General features: G+C 45.6%; 1 protein-coding gene across 1 annotated transcript; it reads right to left on the bottom strand.

Annotated features, from left to right (window-relative positions):
* Positions 1-245: 245 nt before the first annotated feature.
* On the bottom strand, positions 246-22,619 carry PDIA6 (protein disulfide isomerase family A member 6). The gene is made up of 13 exons (XM_027077898.2): positions 22,482-22,619; positions 16,277-16,418; positions 12,253-12,310; positions 11,674-11,800; positions 9,812-9,918; positions 8,474-8,604; positions 7,991-8,105; positions 7,290-7,430; positions 6,446-6,530; positions 6,246-6,318; positions 4,980-5,138; positions 1,313-1,409; positions 246-719 (listed from the first exon to the last, which is right to left on the bottom strand). Exons 1-13 carry the CDS (start codon positions 22,498-22,500, stop codon positions 651-653), a joined length of 1,323 nt encoding a protein of 440 aa, XP_026933699.1. The 5' UTR covers positions 22,501-22,619; the 3' UTR covers positions 246-650.
* Positions 22,620-23,839: the final 1,220 nt, after the last annotated feature.

The raw sequence follows: 23,839 nt of genomic DNA, 5'->3' as shown, positions 1-23,839 counted from the left end.
AACGGACAACCCACTGTTTTTCATCCTTCTTTCCGTAAACTCGCCTTACGTTTCACATTCCACGGATGGCACCTGGCCTTGCGGGACACACGTAAAAATCCGTATTGTGGCAGGCGTCCAGATGGTGTCCTTGGAATCACAAGTATTTTATAGGGAGGAAAGACATCAGGGTCATCCCTTCATGGTATCAATTTACTGGCTAAATTTACTGAACTTATGATGTGGACACTAATTTCATACGTATGTTGGCATTGTCCAAAATATTATTTTATTTTTTAATGGAAAAAAGCCATCAATATTCAAATGAAAGAATCACATTAAAAAACTTATATATAAGAAACAGCCTCCAAGAACATTCAAGCAGCAGTCAGAGAGAGGGAGGGAAAAATATTTCAACAGCCCATCAGTTTTCTCCAAAATATTACTTGACAGAATACAACCCAATTCACCGGCTACAACAATTCATAGAATTTTTCATTGTTTTCTTGAGATGCAAAAGTTCACTGTTGCAGTGTTTTCAAATGACCAATCAAGTGCTACTTCTTGGTTAAAAAGGCCACTGGTAGATTCATCTGATCGTGAAGAACGTTCCTTCACTGCTGGGGAAATCTGCTCCCAAGAAAAGAAAACTGAAGTCTGTGCCAAGCCTCTCACAGCTCATCCTTTTCCAAATCGTCCAGCTCCACGTCACTGAGGTCAATGTCGTCTTCCACGGGAAGCTGGGAAACAAAGCCACTCGTTAGGCCCTGCAGGAAGAGCTGGGAGAGCTCGCGGGCTCACGGCGGAGGAGCAAGGTAGTTTCTAGAGACACCCCAGATCACAGAGCCGGTTGTGCCCTAATCTGGCTCCCGCTTTTAGCTTTGCCTATCATTTTACAGCCGGAAAAGCCGAGAACTTAGGTGAGGTAGGATTTTAACAGATCACCTACCTCTTTAACACCGACAGCTACTTAGCTCATCGTTTTGAGGGGGGAGGGGCAGAAGTGTGCCAGAATCCACGATAATTCCAAAGCTGTAATTTTGTGCTTCTCAGATACAAAGTAAATGGATTCCGGGTGAAATGCTCCGTTTAGCAGTAATCATCAGGAATGAAACCTCATTCCTGAAATTTATCTTGGTTGTCTGTCAAGACTCTGTCACGCAGCCCTGAAAGGCTCGCGAGGTTATGGCACTTCTGACACCACGCCACGGATGGAAAGGACTCGGCCTACAAACAGCAAAGGCGCCCTGGGCCGGGGAAAGTGAGGAGAGGCGGGACAAGCACCCCGGTGATGAGTCCCGCATGCACGTGGCCTCCAGCCCTGGGGACTCACCTCGCCATCCTTGCCGTCCCAAGGCTCTCTGGTGCTGATGGCGGGGAAGGCCCCACCTCCCACAGGTGCTGTAGATCCGCGCCCAAAAGAGAGCTCCCTGAGGGGACAGTGACCAAAGCAAGGACATACTGATGAAGACACGACGTGTTAAAACAATGACTCGCCTGCTAAGTTTCTGCACAGGTGCCTCTCACGTCTTATTCCCGCACAGTACTATCTGTTCAAGCAAGGACGACAATGTAACCAGGCATGAAATGACTAAGGTCTTGGCATCAGATAAAGCTAGTTACTACTACTAATTAAGAAAAATAAACTTATTTTGCTAGAATACAAATTTAAGTACGCAAAACCTATCAACATTCACGTAGAACACAGGCAAACGTTTGATGAACAAAATTGTAGACTAACCCCCAAAACACTTTATGAAAGATGGCATCTTAAAACGAAAATTTGGTTTCCTTCCCCAGACTTCCAATAGCGAGCAGAAGCACTTAACACCAGCTCACAGGCAGATCTAGAGGTGATGGTGGCAATCCTCATCTCAGACTTTTAAGACACAGAAGAAAGAGTTCTATGGTGACAGGGCGTATTAGGTCTTGCCTTTGACCAGTTCTGATAAAACATTTCATTAGAAAGATGTAGAGGCAACTGCCAGACTGGGAGCAAGCCTTCTTTAAAAAGTTTCCAAATGGTGAAGGGTGCTTGGACTACAGGGAAGAGAGGAAAAGAGACAGGAGTGGAAATGTCCCACGTGTGTTTGACGGTTCTTTGGCTCGGTGGAAAAGGGGGGAATTCTATCCACTGCCTTTGGCTACCCTGCATTTTTTATGACGTATTATCAGTGGTTCTCAACGGAGTGAGTTTCTCCCTAGGGGACATATGACAACGTCTGGAGACGTTTTTATGATCACAACTGTGTGTGTATGCAGACAGTGTGCAACTGGCATCTAGAGGACAGGTACTAAACACCCGGTAACACACAGGACAAACTTCTGGCCCACGATGTCACAAGCGCCAACATCGAGAAACCCTGATGTCCGAAGAGGAGTTACGTTCAGAAAACCGATTATCCACACGCTCTAGAGCCGCGCTCCACCGCCATCCGCTGAGCTCTAAGTGTAACACAGGGCAGGACGCTGGCCTCCACGCCGATGCGTGTGCAGAGTCAAGAGGTACTGGGCACAGCAAGTCAGACCTGTGTCTCTCGTAGTCCATCAAAAACCTACACTAGAATGGCTCCATTTGCCGTGACGGGGCACAGGCCAACCCAAGCTCTGGCTGACATAAGAAATACAAACCCATGCAAGTAATCAAAGGCAAGCCAGTGGTTCTACTTCTTACTAGTTTGGGACCCTTAATCCGATTATTCATCTCTGAACATCAGTCTCTTCATCAAGAAGATGCCGAGATGTAGGGAGTCGGTGCCCAGAAAGCAGCTACCTTCCTACTTTTTTTAATTAAAAAAAATTTTTTTAATGTTTATTTTAGAGACAGAGCATGAGTGGAGGAGGGTAGAGAAAGAGAGGGAGACACAGAATCCGAAGCAGGCTCCAGGCTCTGAGCTGTCAGCACAGAGCCCGTCACGGGGCTCAAACTCACGAGCTGTGAGATCATGACCTGAGCCGAAGTCAGACGCCCAACCGACTGAGCCACCCAGGTGCCCCAACATTCCTACTTAATGTCCTCGGCAGCAGCAAACAGAAGGACTAATGGAAAGATGCCACGCCTCCTTTAAAGCGGAACAAAATTCTTCTTTTCTAATGTTTATGTATTTTTGAGACAGAGAGAGAGAGAGAAAGAGAGAGAAACACAGGATCCAAAGCAGGCTCCAGGCTCTGAGCTGTCAGCACAGAGCCCGATGCGGGGCTCAAACTCATGAACCATGAGACCATGACCTGAGCTGAAGTCAGATGCTCAACCGAATAAGCCACCCAGGCGCCCAAAAAGGAACAAAATTCTAAGGGAACTATGCCTTGAGGGCAGGGTTCAATGGTTTAAAAAAAAAAAAAATGTTTTAACAGCTCAGTCCCGCTCCTCCCCTGCGCCCCCATTCTCTTTGCAGGGCTAAATGCTATCGTCTCTTCTCAAAGAGCCCCGAGAAACACAGCTGCTGCTTCAAACAATGAACTTCTGTGAAACTCGAGTCCTTTCTTCACTTCCGGCTGCATCACGCACAATGACGTACTCGTGTGTTTGGCTGCTACACCGAAAGGAACACTTCAGTAACACGCCTGCAGGGAGAGGTATGGGAATCACTAACACTCGTCTTGGGTTGACTGTAGCTGTGAGTTACTGCCAATGTATTCATCACAGTCCGTCTCAGCTTCCGGTCTGTGGTTTTCAAGCGCACAGGTTGGTGGACGTGGACACCAACTCCCTGGCGGGCCTGGCACCGTCTACCGGCGACGAGCTGCGCGCACGTCCAGTCTCGTCAGAAAACAAAGCGCACGGGACTGGAGACAAGTATACTGTCGCCCACTGTGTCTCCTTTCGACCCATTACTGCGTCCTCTTCCCCCCTGGTAACTGGGTGGGTTCTGAGGTTCTCTGCTGCCTTTAAGGCACGCAGTTGGAGAACCACTGGCCTGTACGATCTCCAGCGCAACAGCGATGGTCTCAAGTTGACAATACGCTATTGTCCGCAGCTTTCCCGCGAACCAGCCACCTCCTCCGTACTAAGACACAAAACACGCGACAAAAAACAACAAACCAGAGAAGGGAAACTGGTTGAAAAGAAATGTGAACAAAATCAAAGCCGCAGTTAGACCTGCCATTTCCAGTGAGTCCACAGGCTCAACCTCATGGTTACTGATCCCCCTCAAACATTTCTTACGATTTTCTCACAAATTTCTTAAGATTTGTGACATTGGAATCAGCTGCTGAAAAAGGATGACACTTGATGAGCACAGCTGACCCCTGCACGTGGGGTGAGCCATACAAGTCCACTTGCAGAATTTTACGGTAATGTGAGTGTATTTTCTATCATTTTCTTAATAACATTTATTGTGAGAATACAGTAGATGGTACATAAACCATACAAAAAACGTACTATTTACCAAGAGCTGCCGATCAGCCAGGCCCTGTAGTAGTAAGCAGAGAGAAGGTCTGTGAGAGATGTGCCTGTGAGACTCAGTTAGGAGGACGAGGCATGAACCAAATTACCGCACACCTGAGAATTAGCGCAGTGTCGATGCCTCATATTTACCTGAAAGATGATCAAATCAATTTTTGGAGGAGTTGAATGGCCGGGCAAGACAGAGAGCTCTATCAACTGGATTTTGAGTTTCAGAACCTATTATGTTGTTTGCACGTTGCTGGAATCACTTCAGAAGTACACGTTCTACCGCTACTGGCCAGAAACGGAAGCCGCGTTAGCGGAGGTGAGAGGCACAAAGCATGCTGGGGGGGGCGGAGGGCTACCAGCCCAGAGGAGACTTGCATGAGATCAGAGAGCTCGATGCAATGACGCAACAGCAAGGTGGCCTCTTCCCCTACAGAATGCTTCCATGGAAAAGAACAAAAGCGCAAAAACGATGACTTAGAACTCAAAACACCTAATTCCCCGGAATGCCAAATGCACACTAACTCCACGCACTGCCTGGTCTACGTAAACCTAGCTTTGAACCCACGCCACAGAACAAAAACAACTCAAGGAGGCAAGAGATTACCTGAGAAATTCGTTAATGCCTTGCTCGCTGAAAGATCCTTTCAGAAGAGCAAATTTCATCTTGCGTGCGTTGATGGCTGCCATGGCAGGGTACCCAAAGCCTCCGATCCCCAACGCATTTTCAAGTTCAGACTGGGCCCCAGCTTCTGTCCACAGCCACCTAGAAAAACAGGCTTGTTTTAGGGTGAAGATCCCTTTCAAAGTAGTTAGAATCGAATCAGCAGATACTAAAAAAAAACAAAAACGGATTACACTCCCAACATTTTATGGAATGAAATGGATGTAGAAACAGAAATAAAATACAAAAATAATGTATTCTGGATGTTCCCTACACTCTACCTCCAGAAGTCTCCCAAATCTATACACAGTTTGCTCCCAGCCTCCAAAATACTGTCCGCTAAACCTGCTGGGTTTTCTGTCTCTATTACCTGAAATCCTACTAATGTCATTTGGACAACTGGGCACGTTCGCCAGTAGGATAACTTCTTCTCAAGACTTACTGGTATATCATTATTCAATCCCTGTAACAATGCTCAGCCACAGTTCTTACTCAACTTCTACAACGGTGAAGAAGAAGGATGCCAGAATGCGGTGCTCTGTAGGCACACCACACTTTGTTGAACTAATGGGAGGGGGCACAAGGTCACTTGAGGGGGACAGCAATGGCCTGAGGAGGGTGAGACAGCAACGGATAGAGGACGAGAAACAAAAAGTTAAATCGGAAAGAAGCAGACATACTTTGTTTTAAAAGCACACCTGTATCTGGGGCGCCTGGGTGGCTCAGTTGGTTAAGAGTCCAACTCGATTTTGGCTCAGGTAATGCCCTCACAGTTCGTGAGATCGAACCCCGAGCTGGGCTCTGTGAATTCTCTCTCTCTCCCTCTCCCTGCCCCTCTCCCACTCATGCGTGCGCTCTCAAAATAAACTTAAAAAAAATAAAACAAAATGATTCTTATGAGAAAAGGTACTGTGGCACAGACAGGTAAAAGACTTGCATTACTTCTTTTCCTTTTGAGAGACGAAGAGACACAGCACAAGGTGGGGAGAGGCAGACAGAGAGGGAGACACAGAACCCGAAGCAGACTCCAGGCTCTGAGCTGTCAGCACAGGGCCCAACGCGGGGCTCGAACCCATGAAGATCATGACCTGAGCCGGAGTCAGACGCTTAACTGACTGAGCCGCCCAGGCACCCTGAACCAGACAGTATCCGGGTAGCACTATGCTCTCCTGTCCAAATCATACTGAGAAAATAAGTTCAGCAACTTACCCCCACATTTTCTTTTTGTATTTGTCTGCCAACTTAAGAAGAACTTCTAAGTACGAGTTTCTGCCAGCAGCTCCTAATTTAAACAGAAAATTTTGAAAAGGTAAAAATAAAAGAATCCGAAACATTCATCAGCTTAGAAAGCGTTCTCAGAGCAGGCAGCACAGAGCAGTCACGGCGAAGGGCGCCCCTGTTCGCCGTACCCGTGTCCAGGATGTGGGGCAGCACGGCCACGACACACAGCTGGTGCTCCTCACAGGTCTTCTTAGCGATGTCCTCGTCGATGATCTGTGGGCCCAGAGCATAAGGGGTGGTTGGAAGGCCACGGACACAAAACCCAAAGGTGAGCCTGACGACAGAGACTCGGCATCATCACGTTCAATGAAGAGCAAAGACTTCAAGAGACAGAGCGACTCCCCCTGACACTCCAGGTTCGCGCTACGGCACCACGGACAGCTGGCCTTCAGGGTCTGTCCCCGGGCCATCCCGGTGCGGACTCGGCACCTGCCGACACACGTGGGCTCCAAAAGCAGATAGCCTCGGAGGAGCCTGGCTCTGACAATCACCTAGCTAGACAGACACATGTGTATTATATATTTATGGGGATCTGAGACTCTCTGTACCTCTGTTTCCTCACATAAAATGAGATAAAAACAGTACTTGCCTCTAGGCATTCATGTGCGAACTGAAAGGAAAATATACGTAAGAGCAGAATGATGCTGTCACACTGTCACATGACTAGGGGCTCCAGAAACAGCAGCTGCGGCTGAGACAACGGGGAGAGAGTGTGGCCAGGCGCATTCTATTTTTAAAAAGCTTGGCACACGTGTCCTCCTAGTGTAAGGATTGTAGTACTAAGATTATGAAAAGCAGCAGTTTATCAGGCAGGTTTTCCTCACTTGAAAGTCCAATAATACTTTAAAGAGAGCATTTTAAAAGAGAAGGGACAAAGTCCATTTGGAAACACCAAAGGAGTGTCATTACTGTGTGAGAGCCTCCCCCATAAAACATGGTCGGTTCTGATCACGAGTGACGGAAGCGGTTTACCTCAAGCAGCTCAGGAGGTGGGGCATTGTCAGAAAACAAATCCAGGGCCCGGGAGACGATGTCAGATCGCGTCCGCCCCCCATCGTAATCCACAGGAGATTCCCCCTTCTGAAATATCTTGATTGTAGGAAATCCCCTAATCTATTAAAAAAGACAAGAGTATAAAATCAAACTAATATTTAATAAGGAATAATCTTTACGGGTTCTAAGGCTAGCTTATAGGTAATTTAATAGAATAATATTCCGAGGCTGCGTCAGTGATCAGGGAGGATACACAGAGGTCTGTCGATCAGGCAGTTTTGACAGCCTGCCCACCAGGCTTAGCGGAGTATTATTCAAACCTTCCATATGTACTGAATACAACGTTATCTGCTCTAGAACAAGCAGACCAACTTCAAAAGCACTAGTAGTGACTTGTAAGAGCCTGAGCAAGCTGAAAATGCACATGCAGCACACAGCAGAAACAGTGAGATATTGGACTTAGAGAGAGAGAGAGAGAGAGAGAGAGAGAGGGAGAGAGAGAGAGAGAGAGTCAGTCCTGAGTTCAAGACTCGTTAGTTTGAACAATAAAGTAATTTAGTTTCATCACAAAATGGCCAAACATCTCCCCTCCTGCCACACAGGGAAGCCCGGATACCCGATGAAGTCACAGCTGAAAACAGCGTGTACTCCTCAAAGACGTCCGCCATCTGGACACTCACCCCATACCGGCCAGCTAGAACCTGGTTAACCGTGGCATCCACAGCCGCGAGCTTCACTTTTCCTTTGGTTTGCTCTTTTACCTCTGTGGCTGCAGCAGCCCATTCTGGCTCAAGACTATGGAAAAATATTTGCACTTTAAAAGTGTGTTTTAACCGTCAGCACGAACACTTTAACTGAGACGCGCATCTCTGCCCAATCCAGTCACACCGCGCGTGGCTTTGCGTACAATGTGATGCTGTCTTTTCACATTCACTTCCCAGGTCTCTGTCACTCCCTCCCCCGCGCTAGGTCCCTGTTAATCTTTGAAGCTGTGACAGAAGAAACTCGGCACCAATGCCAATGTTTAACATTCACTCGCCGTCAGAGCTTTCCTGGAGGAGATCTTGGTGACTGACCTGCCGTCTGGGTCAGCTTTTTCAGAGCCAGCTAGGTGAATTTATTAAAAGCACTGGGACTCAAAATACTTGGTAAAAAGCCCTTACTTTTTGCAGTGTCCACACCAAGGAGCGTAAAATTCAACCATCCAAACGTCTTCACTATCAAGGACGTTCTTATCGAAGCTGTCGTCCGTCAGCTCAATTACATCCTTCTTACTCGAACTCTCACCTCTACCCTGTCGCATGTGACATTAAACATTTAGTTACACTTGGCCAGAAAGAACGCTATTCTTATTCTAAATAGATAACAGACAACGATCTCTTCCGCATCTTAACGAAGTGTGGAGTTCTTCTTTCTAGTGAAAACCATTCTTCTCCACTTGGGGTCATTCCTTAATATTATTAACACTTGTCAAACAGTGTTTACTTTCAATCACCAGCACCTCCAGTGTAAGCTATGAATATTCTGGAATTCTCTCGCCTGCTAAGAGAAACCCCCACACGGCTCACAGAACCACCCGATTCTACTCTAGTTCCGACTGGGCACAGCTGCTTCCTCATCCCAGGATGGTAAATGTAACCAGTTACTACCTTTCCATAGAGAAAGTCTGTACCATTCAAGAGAGCTAAAAGTAACATTTAATTCTTTATTTTCAAAGAGTGTTCTTGAGTAGCAAACCTAAGGAGCAGTTTCACTATACTGCTTTCGGATGCCTGGGCCAAAAGCCAAGAGCATGGAATCTTCGGGTAAATTCTACATCTGTATAAAGAAGCTACTTTTACTGGTCTCTGTAAGAGTGAAGGGCCATTTTACCTTCATTTGTAAGAATTTAATGCCTTTTCACAAGAACATTTGGTTAACTTCACATCTCCTACATGGGCATCTAAAATACCAATCCATGGAACAGGAATTTTTCTCTTCTTCCCTGTCCACTGAGATTGAATTTTCCAAAATTTCAGGCTGATTGCCAGATATAGGCCAAGAGGTCGTTCAGATTTCATCTCTTTGTCCCCAAGCCGATCTGGTCTCTCTCTCCCCACTCTGGAACTACAAATGCCAAAGGGTCCCAGAGCCTGGCTTCCCGGTCTGAAGCTCTTTCTCGAGAGGTCTACAGCCCAAACTCTTCCCTTTCAGTGCTGGGACGAGGAAGCCCATCTTGTGGCCTGATTCTTGGCCTATAGTGGTGGCCAGATGCTCTGGGACTAGAGACTTCTGATGAGGCCAAATCAACAAGCTAGGTGGCTCATTCCCTCTGGCATGAGCTGATCCAACCTTGTAATATCTTTTAACTGAAAGTTCACTAATTTAAAACATTAGTAGTAACTACAAAAAAAACCAAAAAAACCAAAAATAACCCGCCCAAAAACTATCCTCTACAAAGAGTCCATATTGTCGCGTCAAACTCATCACACACATTCAAAGTTGACATCACACAGTCTTACTTGTTTTCCAGAACCATATCCACCACCCCTCCCCACAAGGCGATCCTTCACGAGCTGGCGCAGAGCACTGAGAGCAGCATCTACAATGGCTTCGCCAGTTCTGCCACCTACAGAAGACAAAGGACAATCAGACGAATGGGTAGTGGGGGCCGTGTGCCTATAATGACACGACCTAAAGACGTGGTCCTTTACATTTGTCAGATTTCTGTCAGCTTTATCTGATGTTTGAACAGACCCAACAACACATGGGTATTTAACACAGAGTCAAGTTCTCCCTGTAATACACACTGCACTTGACTTTTCCCTTGGAAAACCAAATCCTCTCCTTCAGTTTTAGTTTATTAAACACAAACATCCTGTTCACCTACTAATGCCATCCACAAATGAGAGAAACTCACAAATGTCTACTGAATATGTAACATGTATACCAATGAGTAAGCCTATTATCTAGTTAAAAAAAAAGCAGGGGACGTTTCTAAATACAAATTACATCGAGGGAAATACAGGAAAACTATTTTTTTTCTTTTCTTCCTTCCTTCCTTCCTTCCTTCCTCTATTTTATTTTTGATCTACTTCTCTCCCTTTCTATTTTTTTATTTTTGAGAGAGAATGAGGGTGCACGGGGGCAGGGCAGAGACAAAGGGAGACACAGAATCCGAAGCAGGCTCCAGGCTCTGAGCTGTCAGCACAGGGCCCAATTTGGGGCTCAAACTCACAGACCGCGAGATCATGACCTGAGCTGAAGCTGGATGCTTAACCAACTGACCCACCCGGGCTCCCCAGAAGAAACTATTTCTATGATGACAAGCAGAAAAAACTGTAGAAACAGTAGGATATGAAACATCTGAAGCCAAGTAACTGGAAAGCAATCCAGGCACCTTCTTTCTATCTTGCTTACAATACTTGGGCTGTTTTAGGTTCTTTAGCTGAATTCTCTCCTAATCTAAGAAGTAACAAACACTGTACTGAAGCTCAATAATGACAACAGCCTTTAGAAGTTTAACCAAAAAACTATACACTCGAGAAAAAGTCAGGGGGGCTATTAAGGTATGAAAAACGTACGAATAATATGGGCCATGCTATCTTTAGCATTCAAAGGGAAAACTCTAATAAAATGTCTCTAGAAAATTCCATGTATTTTTTAAATAGTTTCTTACCAAACTGCCAAGGAAGATAGAAAAACACCTGAGCACACTTTTAGCCTTGACATTAGAAAGAAAATACAGTAGAGCAACACGCAGTATATATTCAGATGGTGTGGGACTGCGGCCCCGGCTGACATCACCACGTGTGTCACTTCCTAATACAGAAGGGCCAAGACCTCTATCCTCGCAACCGGTGCCCTACCACCAATCTACTTGGAAATATGCCAAATCAAGAAATATACTAGGAAGGGCGCCTGGGTGGCTCAGGTTAGGTGTCTGACTCTTGATTCTGGCTCAGGTCATGATCTCGCTGTTTGTGGGAATGAGCCAGTGAGGGGCCTTGCTTGGGATTCTCTCTCCCCCTCTCTCTGCCCCTCTCCCACTCGCAAACTCACTCTCTCTCTCTCAAAATAAAAAAAGAAAACAAACGTACTAGGAAAAAAGAGAGGGTTTTTGCGCTCTAGACCAAGAGGTGGCAAACTCTTTGTAAAGCGGCAAACACAAATGATTTTGAGGGGTGCGGGCCACCTGGTCTGCTGCAGCGACTCACTTCTGCCACTTCAGTGTGACAGCAGCTACACACGACATGAAACTAGGTGTGACTGTTTTGAAAACCTTTATTTACAAAAACAAACAGGCCCTTGCTCCTATTTTTTACCTACGTGTTCAAATTGAAATTCCAACCAGGGGAATAGAGTAGTTAGGAAAAGTCCTTACCCTGATAATCTTCTGGTCTGTTTTTGTTGGATCCAAAAATCTTAATGGTAGGAAATCCCTGAACACCATATTGACCTCCTAGGGACTGGTGTTTATCTGCGTCAACTGCGCCAACTTTTACAACATCCTGTGAAAATATGAGAGTTTTATCAATTTTTCTTTTCCACTGGAGCAGATTCCACAAAGATCCATCACTGAACTCATGTAGACTCCAAGATGATACAGGGCAAGGTTAGGTTTACAGACAGATTTAATGAGACCTATAGCCTGGGAAGTCACGCCTACATGGAATGACGGGAGAAATGGACAGAGCTCTGGAGGGGACTCTGCAGCACCAAGAATTAGTGAGACCGCAAGGATTATGTCATTAATCCGGAAAACCGACTCAATAAAAATAGACAACGTAAAAATGACACGTGTTAGTGTACTATCCCTTTGCTCCCGACATGCTTTCGGCACCAGAACAAGGTTTTTGAGCTCCAACATGCAAATGAACTTCCGGCGGCACGTTAAGCCCGGCTGCGTTCTTACTTATTATACACACACAGGTGAATGAATGTGGGCATCTTGGAAACTTACTTTTAGCGCAGTTGCTACTTTCTTCCATTCTGGTGTTAACCTCTGGCAGTGGCCACACCTTTGAGGAGATAAAAGCACAAATAAGGCAACGGTTCAAGTCTTCGATCCTCAATTCAAAAATACTCTACCAACACTCTACTGAGGGACACGCACAGGGGTGGCTGCTGGCAGGGAACACATGCGCTACTGAAACATGATCGGTGACGTGAAGGAACTCGCCATTTTAGGATTCTACTATCACTCTTCACATACTCATTTTAATAAGTTTCCAAGCCACTGGTTTTTTTTTTTTTTTAATTTTTAACATTTATTCATTTTTGAAAGAGAGAGAGAGAGAGACAGAGTGTGAATGGGGGAGGGGCAGAGAGAGAGGGAGACACAGAATCCGAAGCAGGCTGCGGGCTCCGAGCTGTCAGCACAGAGCCCGACATGGGGCTCGAACTCAAACCGTGAGATCGTGACCTGAGCTGAAGTCGGCCACTGAACTGACTGAGCCACCCAGGTGCCCCCCAAGCTACTGTTTAAATTATGTTTAAAGAGTTTCAACAAACCATCATTTGTAACTCTATCCCTGGGTAGGAACTTTAGCATTCATCTGGTCAAGTGTGTCCCAATGTGTGGTCTGAGTTGTAAGCCTAGGCAAAAGGCAGACTCTTAGGCCGCATGAAATCCAAACACCTAGAGAAGGGGTTCAGGAACCTACATCTTAGTAAGTTCAACCAGTGATTTTTAAGCCCATTAAGATTTCATATTCCCTGATCTAGTCCAACCTTTTCATTTTACAGATGAAGCATCTGAATTAGAGCCTAAATCTCAATGCTCTTTGGCTCCCACAACAGCACGTGGGGTTAAAAATGTACACGTAATCCCAATTTTATATGCCGAGCAAGCTGAAAAGTATTCAATACCACAAGATGGTGATAAAAGAACAGGAGCGAGCAAGAGACAGAGATAAGAAGAAAAGAAAATCCTTCACGTTACAGTATTTGAAATAAATTATTGTGAAACATAACACACACAGACAGTGCTTTTAAAAGTTATATATACAAAAACCTGGTACGTTCATACCATTTATCAAGGTTGCAGTTATACTGTTCATTTTCAATACGGAGTAACATCCACTGCATGAAGATACTAAAGCTAGTTTATCCATAGGTGATTAGTTGTTTCTGTAACAAAGTCAAGTCTCCTAATTCAGTTTTTAAGAACCTAATGAGTAAATGCCAGGTGCCTAGACCAAGAGGAGCCCTTCATACAGGATTTCATTCCGTCAGCACATCACTGAAGACAGGCCTTGCTATTTTCATCTTACAGATGAGGAGACAGGGGCTGAGGAGTTAAGAAACCTACCCAGTATCACAAGTCATCTGGTCACAGAGCTGCTGCATAGGTCTATGTGGCTCCAGGTCCCACATTCTTCATCCCTGTATATTGGTGGCCCCTTCCATAGGGGCCTAACCTTAATCCAGTATTTTAAAGGTCAGGATCTTCTGAGAAATGTCCTGTGATGCTGGTTTACATACTTACATATAGTAGTTTTTTGCAGTTCAGGTGAGCTACTTAGAAGTCTGGGGGTCAAAATTTTGTAGGACTTCGTGCCTCTTTCAATGAGTTTATTCTGTGAAAGGACTCCTATTGGAGACATCAGAGTCCATACTCCTTCAATTTCAACATTAAGCGTAGTAAAGACCGACAGAAATGCCGCACAAGTTGAGGTACAGCACACCCCTGACCCAAGGGTTCTTCCCCTGTAGTCCAGACCCCGAAGGACTGGTGTATAAAAATTCAGGGGCTCTAGGAACTTTTGGTGGGGGTAAAAACACCTCTATTTCACTTTTTGGTTTTTTTTAATGTTTTTAAGAGAGAGAGCGAGCCAGAGGAAGAGAGAGAGAATCTTAGACAGGCTCCGCACTCAGCACTGGAGTCCAACACAGGGCTCTTTCCCATGACCTTGGGATTAAGACCTGAGCTGAAATTCAGAGTCGGATGCTCAACCGACTGAGCCACCCAGGCCCCCCCCCCATTTCACTAGCTTGTAAATGAAATGCAGACTTCCCTTCAATTATAAACATTAACAACACACCATGAGCACTTGTGACTTTGTCACAAATGAAAACTCAGCCCCCTTCAGATCGCTACTACAGTTTAACTTCATTTCTGTCCATTGCTATTTCAAAATTATGATGTCTAGGTGTTACATCTGCTGCTGGAGCTTGGTATTTACTGCCCCAGTAAAAGAGTACTACATAATCACATCAAAATTTGTTTTAGTATTTTGTGAATGTTATTTCAATGTTTTAGGTTCCCTTTGTGATCCTATATGCTTTACTCCATAGATGGAAAAGGAAAACCTTTATTCTGGAAAGAATTCAAAGCCTTCACCAAGCTGCCAAGTCTGAGCACAAGAAGAGGTTAAAGGCACCTGCTCTAATGATACCTCCTCTTACCCAAAACACTGGGAGGCCCAAGTGCCATGTCACAAGAACAATTAACTACAAGATCCAGATCCAGCCTTCTCAATTATGCTGTTTGATTCCATTTTGGAATGAGGTATATTCTCTCATATCGAAGCTTCCCAAAACAATGTAAATTACTCATGCCATAAATGATAAAAAAAAAAAAATCAAACTTGCAAAAACTGCATACAAAGGCATTCAACAATATAACAGTTCGTACATTTACAATTCGTACATTCCACACAGAATCCTCATTTGGATTTGACAAACAAAAAACAAAGAGAAGCTTTAAAAAAAAATGATGAAGGGGGCACCTGGGTGGCTCAGTCGGTTAAGCATCCGACTTCAGCGCAGGTCATGATCTCACAGTTTGTGAGTTCAAGCCCCGCATCGGGCTCTGTGCTGACAGCTCAGAGCCTGGAGCCTGCTTCATATTCTGTGTCTCCCTCTCTCTCTGCCCCTTCCCTGCTCATGCTCTGTCTCCCTCTGTCTCAAAAATAAACATTAAAAAAAAAAATTAAAAAAAAAAAATGATGAAGGCATTAGGATGAACAGTATTCACAAAGTGGTAACATAAATTTTTAAGCAGAGGGTATTACCTTAATTTGCTACACTGAACATTAAGCGAAACAGTCCACAAGGACCGGCATTGAGTTTCCAAAACTGTTTCATGGTCTTGCAGAGAAAAAATTAAAGCAATAAAAGGAAACCTCTCATCAGGCATACTCTGAAGTGCACCCACTCAGGTAAGAAGAATTTGTAATAACTTCATTCACTACCCCCTATGTGAGCTTAGGGGACACAGCTCACATCTAAAAGGACGATCGGGATCTCAGATCACTGCACAGTTGATCTGCAGATACAGCTGGCTGGGGCTCAGGCCTCCCCGGACCTGAGTGCCCACAGCCCCACTGTTTTATAGAAGTAACAGCTTCCGGTACCTTTTGCAGTTTCCATTAACCAGTCTCTGCACTTCTACTCGTTGCGTTTTTGTTTTGTTTGCATTATACGTTTAACTCCATAAACAATTAGTGCAATACGGTATTTTGACTATATATAGTTGTGACCGTTAATTTCAATGAAAATTCTATCTTTACTCCACAAGGGTTTTTTTCCAGCAATGCATGTAAGTCAAGAGAGGAAGTTTTAAGTTAAATCAGATTGTTAAAATTATGTATTTCTAGAAGCCACTCTCTTCTTCAAGAAACCGAATGGAATCACTAGCTTTTCCCTTTCCTGTGCCCAATATTCTTTCAGCATAAAGGAGTTTCCCTTCCATCAAGACCCTACTTACCTCATTACAGAGATATATCTTCTTAAAATTATAAGAAAATACTTCTTTCTTCTTTCTTGCAACAATTAGCTACTTCAACCTTTTTCCCCCCAATGGACTCAATCTCCATGGCCTTTAACAGACAACACTTTGTGGAATCCCCCATTTTCCTCTCTACTTCTTTTAAACAAGCAGTAAACTAGACAAACCAGATGACTAAATAAAATCACATTTTTATATAATATTCCTAATTTTATGAAGTACCATAAATAATCCACAAGTGCTGTATACTTACCATGGAGCATAGAACTCTACAAGCCACAGACTATCACTTTGAATAACTTCTCGGTTGAAATTTGATGGAGTTAATTCAATTACATCGTCACTAGAGGAATAGAGACCATTCACTGCTAGAAAGAAGGTACAGCTTATTAGACCTGCAGTAAAAGACAAAAAGCACACCATTAATGACAGGGTTCAAGCTCTGGCAGGAAACGTCTTCTTGAATTGCCCAAGGTTCTTCACACAGGAGGATGGCCTGGGTCAGGTCCTTTCTAACCCCCCAGTGCCCATCCCCCTCGTTGCTGTGGCAGCCCCTGGAATTTCACTGCCACCGGTGCAGCACAGAGCAAGTAGGAAAGAGATCCACACTCTCATCTCTTGAGCTGCAATCGAAAAAGATCTCTAACTTAGGTGCTTTTTACGTATTAGCATTTTCATTCTTCACAATCACCTCGTGAAGTAATAGTATTCGTGCCATTTTATGGGCGAAGACACCGAAAAATTGGGAGGCTACCCTGTGACCCCGAGTAATCCACACAGCATTTATTTTTTGTGTTATTCAGTTGCAATATTAGCACACTATCTTTTTTTAACGTCTATTTATTTTTGAGCAAGAGAGAGCACGAGCGGGGGAGGGGCAGAGAGAAAAGGGAACAGAGGATCCGAAGCGGACTCCACACTGACAGCACTGAGCCTGATGTGGGGCCCGAACTCACGAACCCCAAGATCATGACCTGAGCCAAAGGTGGACGCCCAACTGACTGAGCCACCCAGGCGCCCGAGTACAGTATCTTTATTAAACTTCCTTTGAAGGAAAAATTAATTATTTGTCTTGTCTACTAAACTGGGACTCTATCAAGGGCAATACTTGTTTTTATAAATATTTTTATTTCTACTCACACTATGTATGGCAGTCACCAGACACTTGCAATGCTGCTGGATGAGCTTACAAAGAATTTTCACATAAAATGTTACAAAAGAAGGATGGAGTGTTATTGTCTTATTAACAGCATAGTTTAGCCACACTGTGGCCCAAATGCGTTTTTGTTGGCTACTGTAGGAACTTAAAACGTAATTGTTAACAATTATATAGGAAAACAACTTCTGGATGGACTTAGAAATATCTTAAAAACTAGGGGCGCCTGGGTGGCTGGCTCAGTCGGTTGAGCGTCTGACTTCGGCTCAGGTCATGACTCAGGTCAGTCTGTGGGTTCGAGCCCCGCGTCGGGCTCTGTGCAGACAGCTCAGAGCCTGGAGCCTGCTTCAGATCCTGTGTCTCCCTCTCTCTCTGCCCCTCCCCCACTCTCACTTTGTCTCACTGTCTCTCAAAAATAAAATATAAAAAAAAGAAATATCTTAAAAACTCAAAACGTTTTTGAATTGGTAGTACTATCAAAATTCCAATTCTGCCTTTAAACATACGATTTCTTTATGTTTTCTAATTGCATTGTCTAAGACCTCCAGAACAATGCTAAGTAATGGACTGTTCTTGACTTTAGTATTTTCTCATTTGCTGGCTTTTGAGTTGAAACAGATAAACTTTAGGATATTAAAGAAATTTCTACCTATTTCTTTTTAGCATCTGTGAAGATGATCATATAACTTCTTTCTTTTAATCTACTGATGCAACAAATGATGAGCCGGACCTGTGTCCTAAGGCAGAGGACGGGTATGCCATTGTGGTCACGTGCTCATATGCTTATTTTGTAGACGGAATTTGGAAGATTTCAAATGGAACCTTTTTGAATAACCCAATGGTAAATTTCTTCTGGAAGGAATGTACACCAGTGTTAACTGTTCTGTTGCTAAATATTTCACCTTATGCTTACGGAACCACTTTCAAATGACTCCAAATACACTGGACCACTTGGGTTTTCACAGCATTACTAACTAAGAGTAGGAATCGCCCCTCGTTTGTAAATAAGGAAACAAAGGCACTTCTAGGGACCCATCTGCTGTCTCTAGCTTCTATTTCCAAGCTCTTCCCATTAAACCATGTTGTCTTTTAGAGCTCAGGATAAAATGGTTCAGTATGTCAGGGGCATGAATAAACAACATAATTCTATTTTTCAAGAACACTGCATTTGATTTATAGACGTGGCTAATAATGTAGGAACTTTATATGAAATAAAACTGTGGACTTTGGTAAGGGGGACATGAAACCACTAAAAGGCTATCCTGCAAGGGGTATGACCAGATTTGCTTTCTAGAAAGGGCGTTTTGGCTGCAATGTGGACAGCAGATGGGGGAACTATCAGGAGAGTGGGGTCACACCTAAACTCAGGGGAAGATGGAATGGCCAGCAGTAACACCCGCTGCTGGGAGGTCAAGTAGGAGACTGAAAATGATCTAGTGGATTTCATGACAGAGGATCCCCAGAGCCCAGGATGGCTGAGGTGGAGGAGTGAAAACAGGCAGCAGCCAATCTGCAAAAGACTGGAGACAGTAGGAGGGAACAAGTTCATGAAAAGGGAACTCTGTAACAAGTTTCACTATAAAGAGCACAAGAGAGCAAACAAATGTGGGGCAGAAGGAAGGTTTCTTTTTAAAGATGAGAGTGATCTGAGCTTGAAGGGAAAAAAATATGTGGAGTGGGAGAGGCTAAAGATAAAGTAGAGGAATAATGAAACAAAATGCCTGGAATCCGAATCGGGAAGGGAGGGAACCCAGAGTCAGTGGCAGGGGTAGCCTGGGGCAGGATGGCCCCCTTTTCCACTTTGAGAGGTGGGAAAGAGTGCATGTGGATGGAGGTCAGGCCAACCAAACTGGGGTTGCCTTAATAACTGCCGCTGTCCAACATGCTAACCACTCACCACATGGAGTGAAGGTGCAAAAAGTGCTAAATTCTGAAGACTTGGTAGGGAAAAAAAAAAAAAAAGTACCTCATTAATATTTTTGATATTGGTTACATGCTACAATGATATTTGAGATACAGTGGGGAATAAATATGTTAAAATTAATGTCACCTGTTTCTTTTTGCCTTTTGAAATGTGGCTACGAGACTATTTAAAATTAGATATAAAATTTGCATATCTCTACTGGATTGTGCTGCTTGATAATCTTTTTGTTGCTGCAGTAAAGGTTAAGTGGAGTTTGACATATTTAACGAATCAAGTAAATTAAGAACAAGCAGAGACCATCCTAATTCTGAATAAGCTTACAAGTTAAGACTGGGCCTGGAAAATCCTCCATGGAGATCTACTTTCTAAAGTGTATTTTTTGTAAAAAATCAACATAAATCAATACTTGTTCAATACACTGAGCTCAATGTGAAATTTTCAAAAACGGAAAAGCAAAAGAAAACCCATGAACAGTCCCACTAGAACGGGCAATTAATATTTTGGTGATATTCATATGGACTTCTCTGTGCTATTCGGAAGTCTAAAACTATTATATTTATATGCATGTGATCTTACTATACATTCCTTTTTGTAGCCTTTTTTCCCCACTCAAAATAAGTTTTCTACATAATTATGGATTACTTTTTACCCCCCGTATAACCATTTTTAATGGCTGTATCACATTGCCCATTCACCACTAACAGAATTTCTTTCCAATTTTTCACTATTAACAGGCCAATGGTGAAAATCCTTACACTCTTCCCCCCTTCAGATAAATATGAGTATTTCCTTAAGAGATAATCTTACAAAGGGATTGGGGGTATAGTATAGCTAACATTTTGATCTATGTATCTGTCCAACTACCCTCCAGAAACTGACATGTTAACTGAGAATAACACTTAAATGACACTACACACCAGGCAGTGCGTAAACACTTAGGATATATTAACTCATTTTAAGAACTCTATGTGGTGTATGTATCATCATGCCCATTTTTAGACCTGGAAATGGAGACACAGAAAGGGTAACTTGCCTGAGGCCACATAATTAGAAAGAGAGAGAACACGGTTATGCAACCCACATTTTAAACCAAAGGACTGGAGACTGCATTAGTATAATCCCAAGGAGGGTCATTAGTTAGATTGTGGCAGGAGAATTAGGTTCACTGCATTCCCTTGCCAATCCGGGACAGCAGGCTGGAGTCACCAAAGGGATGGACCATGACTTCACCTCAGGAATGTGCTTCCTTTACATACAAAGATGGTCGTGGCTACTGACACTCGGTATAACATGGACTTGGGCTGCTTCTTTTTTTTTTTTTTTTTCCTCCTAGTAACAGTGCTAGGCTTTTTGTCTTTAAATTTTTTTTTTTAATTTTTTTTTCAACGTTTATTTATTTTTGGGACAGAGAGAGACAGAGCATGAACGGGGGAGGGGCAGAGAGAGAGGGAGACACAGAATCGGAAACAGGCTCCAGGCTCCGAGCCATCAGCCCAGAGCCTGACGCGGGGCTCGAACTCCCGGACGGCGAGATCGTGACCTGGCTGAAGTCGGACGCTTAACCGACTGCGCCACCCAGGCGCCCCTAAAAATTTTTTTAATGTTTTTATTCATTTCTGAGGGAGACAGAGTGCTAGCAGGGGAGGGGCAGAGAGAGAGGGAGACACAGAAATGGAAGCAGGCTCCAGGCTCCGAGCCATCAGCACAGAGCCCGATGCAGGGCTCGAACCCACAAACCGTGAGATCACGACCTGAGCGGAAGTCGGACGCTTAACCAACTGAGCCACCCAGGCACCCCGACTTTTTGTCTTTAAGTTTTGCCGAATTCTCACAACAGCCCCCCCCCCACCTTCCTTATAAATGACTCTTTAGTGGAAATGTCTTGATGATAAAGATTTGAGACTTACATTCCTTAGAAGGCAATATGACCACATAGGGCTGGAAAAAAAATCGAACCATACTACTCAGAAAAACAGATTAAAAGATGTTAACTACCCCCTATGAAAACCCTCAAGAAGACAAACAAAACACTCCGGGCCACTTAAGATGATAAACTGGGTCAATGCCGACTAATAGTGTTCTGTTTCTAAAATTCACATGGCTGTTCCACTCACTGATAATGAGCACCAATGGGAAATGGGAACATCCAAGTGTCTAGAATCTATGTGAGCAGATGGTTTTGCCATCTGTGGCTCCCCATTATTCCTCCACAGTAGTTAAGGATGTCATAAATCCACATCAGTAGCATCTCTGTCCCACACCTGCCACCAAGAGTACACGATCCCACAGCACTCATCTAGAAACCAAGAGGGCTCCCAAAAAGGTCTGACTCCATTTATGCAAATAAATGATAGAATCACAGACTCTTTCCGCGCCCGGTATGAATTCACCCGAGGGACACTGAACAGAGACTAGAATCCTTTCCCCTCCTCTACATCCTCTCTGTACTACAGCAAATATTTACATCTTGTTTACTCTCGAGACCCATGTGAACTCCTGCATCCTGAGACCCACCCAGCGGGGGAGGACAAGCCCAGAGTGATTAAGTCACTAGCTCGCCCTCACACAGCTAGGAAATGCGGGGCAGGGCCGGCTGGGGCTCAAACTCTGCGGTCTGGATCCAGGGCGTTCAGGTAAGGAAGGTTAAGAGCACCTCGGCGGGGACCAAGGCGAGCCAGAAAGGGGTCGGGATCCTCAACCCCACTCACTGCACAGTTTCTAAAACAGGGATTTACATAATTCATGGTGGTCTGCGTCCCATTTAGTTTTTAGAAGTTCGCTCACACTTGAAGCGCTTTGGGAAGGCACCGTTCCCTTTCTAAAGCAAACTCTTCGGCCTTTTCCAGGGCTGGGTTTTGATATTTCAGTTTTTCTCAATTAGTGGGAACGGCATTAAACAAGTGGTGAGGACGAGCTGCAGGGTGCGGACCCCGCGGCCGTGCCGTCTACACGTCAGGGTGAGGAGGGCGGGCCCAGGACAAGGGACCCCTGACCCCAACCCTCTCAGGTCGCCCCCGGCTCCACCTCCGCCAGGGATCGAGTCCTAGCTGCTCCGCACGGCTCGAACGCAGCTCCCGGCCCTCACCCTCGCCCGGCCCGCCGCCGCCCCCCTCGGCCCGGGGCTCCCCGGTGGTTCTCAGGATGCACCACCCCGGGACTCCCCGACCCCGTCGCGCTCGCTCCCCGGGGTGGGCTGCGGGAGCCCCGCCGCGCTGCCTCCCCTCCGCACGCGCCCCGAGACCGGCAGGGCCCCGCACCCCCGCGCGAGGGACGGCCCCGACCGCATCCCCCACCCCAGCCCTGGCCCCGCGAGGCCGTCCGCCCGCCCTGCCCCGGGCCTCCCAGGCGGTCCCCCGGGACGAGGAGGCCCGCGCCTACCCAGCACGAGGCGAGCCATGCCGAGCTCCCGGGCCGCCGCGCAGTCCGACCGTCGCCTCAGCTCCGCGCGCCGCGCCCCCGCCGCCCCACGTCCCGCCCTCGGCCCGTGAGGCAGGCGCCGGGCGGTGCGGCGGGGACGGGCCGGAAGGCGCTCGCCAAGCCGTGGCCGCGGCCCATTGGTTCCAGCAGGCTTCGCTCATTCGCGTGACCAATGGGAGGCGGCCGGGTAGAGGTTACCGGTTTGATTTTTTTATGGAGGGCGGAGCGAGCGGCGGAAGGAGGGGCTTGCTGGGGGCGGGGCGGACCACGCTTTCCTTCCTCCGTGGCTCTCGGATTCCCCCAGCCCGAAGCGGGCTGTCGGTACTTTCCCCCCGTAGAGTCCAGTATTTGGTTCTTCTTATCTTAAGGGTCTTTATTCTCTCTTTCCCTCCCTTGCCTCTAACGAGCCCCTTTCCAGCCTTCACTCATCCCCTGCCCCCCCTACTCTCCACCCCTTATCCTCTTTGTCCCCCAGAGAGGATAACTTTCTTTGGGCGCTCAGTACATGTATGACCTTATTAAATGACACTTTAATTTGTCCTGTGCCTTGATGGGTATTCAATCATACTGTGCGTACTGTGCCTACCATAATTCAACACTTATTTGTTTGGTTGAATTACTTTAGTTAGAAGTTCCCACGTCCAGGGCATCTGACTCCAAAACTTTTTTTCACCGATAGGACCTTGTTCTCTGTAGAAGCCCTTGGGGCTTAAGCTTCAGAGCTCCTCAGAGGGTTTCCTTCCTCACCCTGGGAGGGGCCTTTGCAATATGATCAGTGATCACGTGTTTTGTAAAATTTGCAAAAGTAAAATATTGTAAGCGTAGCAGGCTAAGATATGGCATCCTTCCACCCAGGTTTCCCCTCCTGTGTTTGGATTGGCCTTGAGCATTTTGTTTTCGTATTCGTACTGGTTTATTTCTCTGTAGTGCTGAATGCGTGAGACAGCTCTGCTTCTGGCGGAAGGATTTGGGAGTCCCTACAGTGGAAGCCAGGAGTGGTGATGGCCTGTCGGGAGCGCTTCCTGGAGGAAGTGGCCCTAGAGCTGAGTCTGAAACGTTTGCTAGGCAAACAGGAGAGTCATCCATGCACAGGAAGCAAAGGGAGTGAAGAAGCTCCCTCAGGGTGAACTGACACCAAGCAGAGGAAGCTGGCAGCAAATGCCAGATGATGGGGTGGTGCTGGGGGGCTGTGTGGGGAAATCGTGAGACATCCAGACCATTTGTGGGCTGGGCCCTGTGGATCCCCGATTTTTGATTCTCTGAGAGATCTCTGGGTTTACTGATGGCATTGTAAAATCTAGGGTTTGGTGTGTCAGGAT

This window comes from Acinonyx jubatus, chromosome A3, assembly GCF_027475565.1.
Source record: "Acinonyx jubatus isolate Ajub_Pintada_27869175 chromosome A3, VMU_Ajub_asm_v1.0, whole genome shotgun sequence".
Classification (NCBI taxonomy): Eukaryota; Metazoa; Chordata; class Mammalia; order Carnivora; family Felidae; genus Acinonyx; species Acinonyx jubatus.
This window is presented reverse-complemented; position numbering and strand designations above follow the sequence as displayed.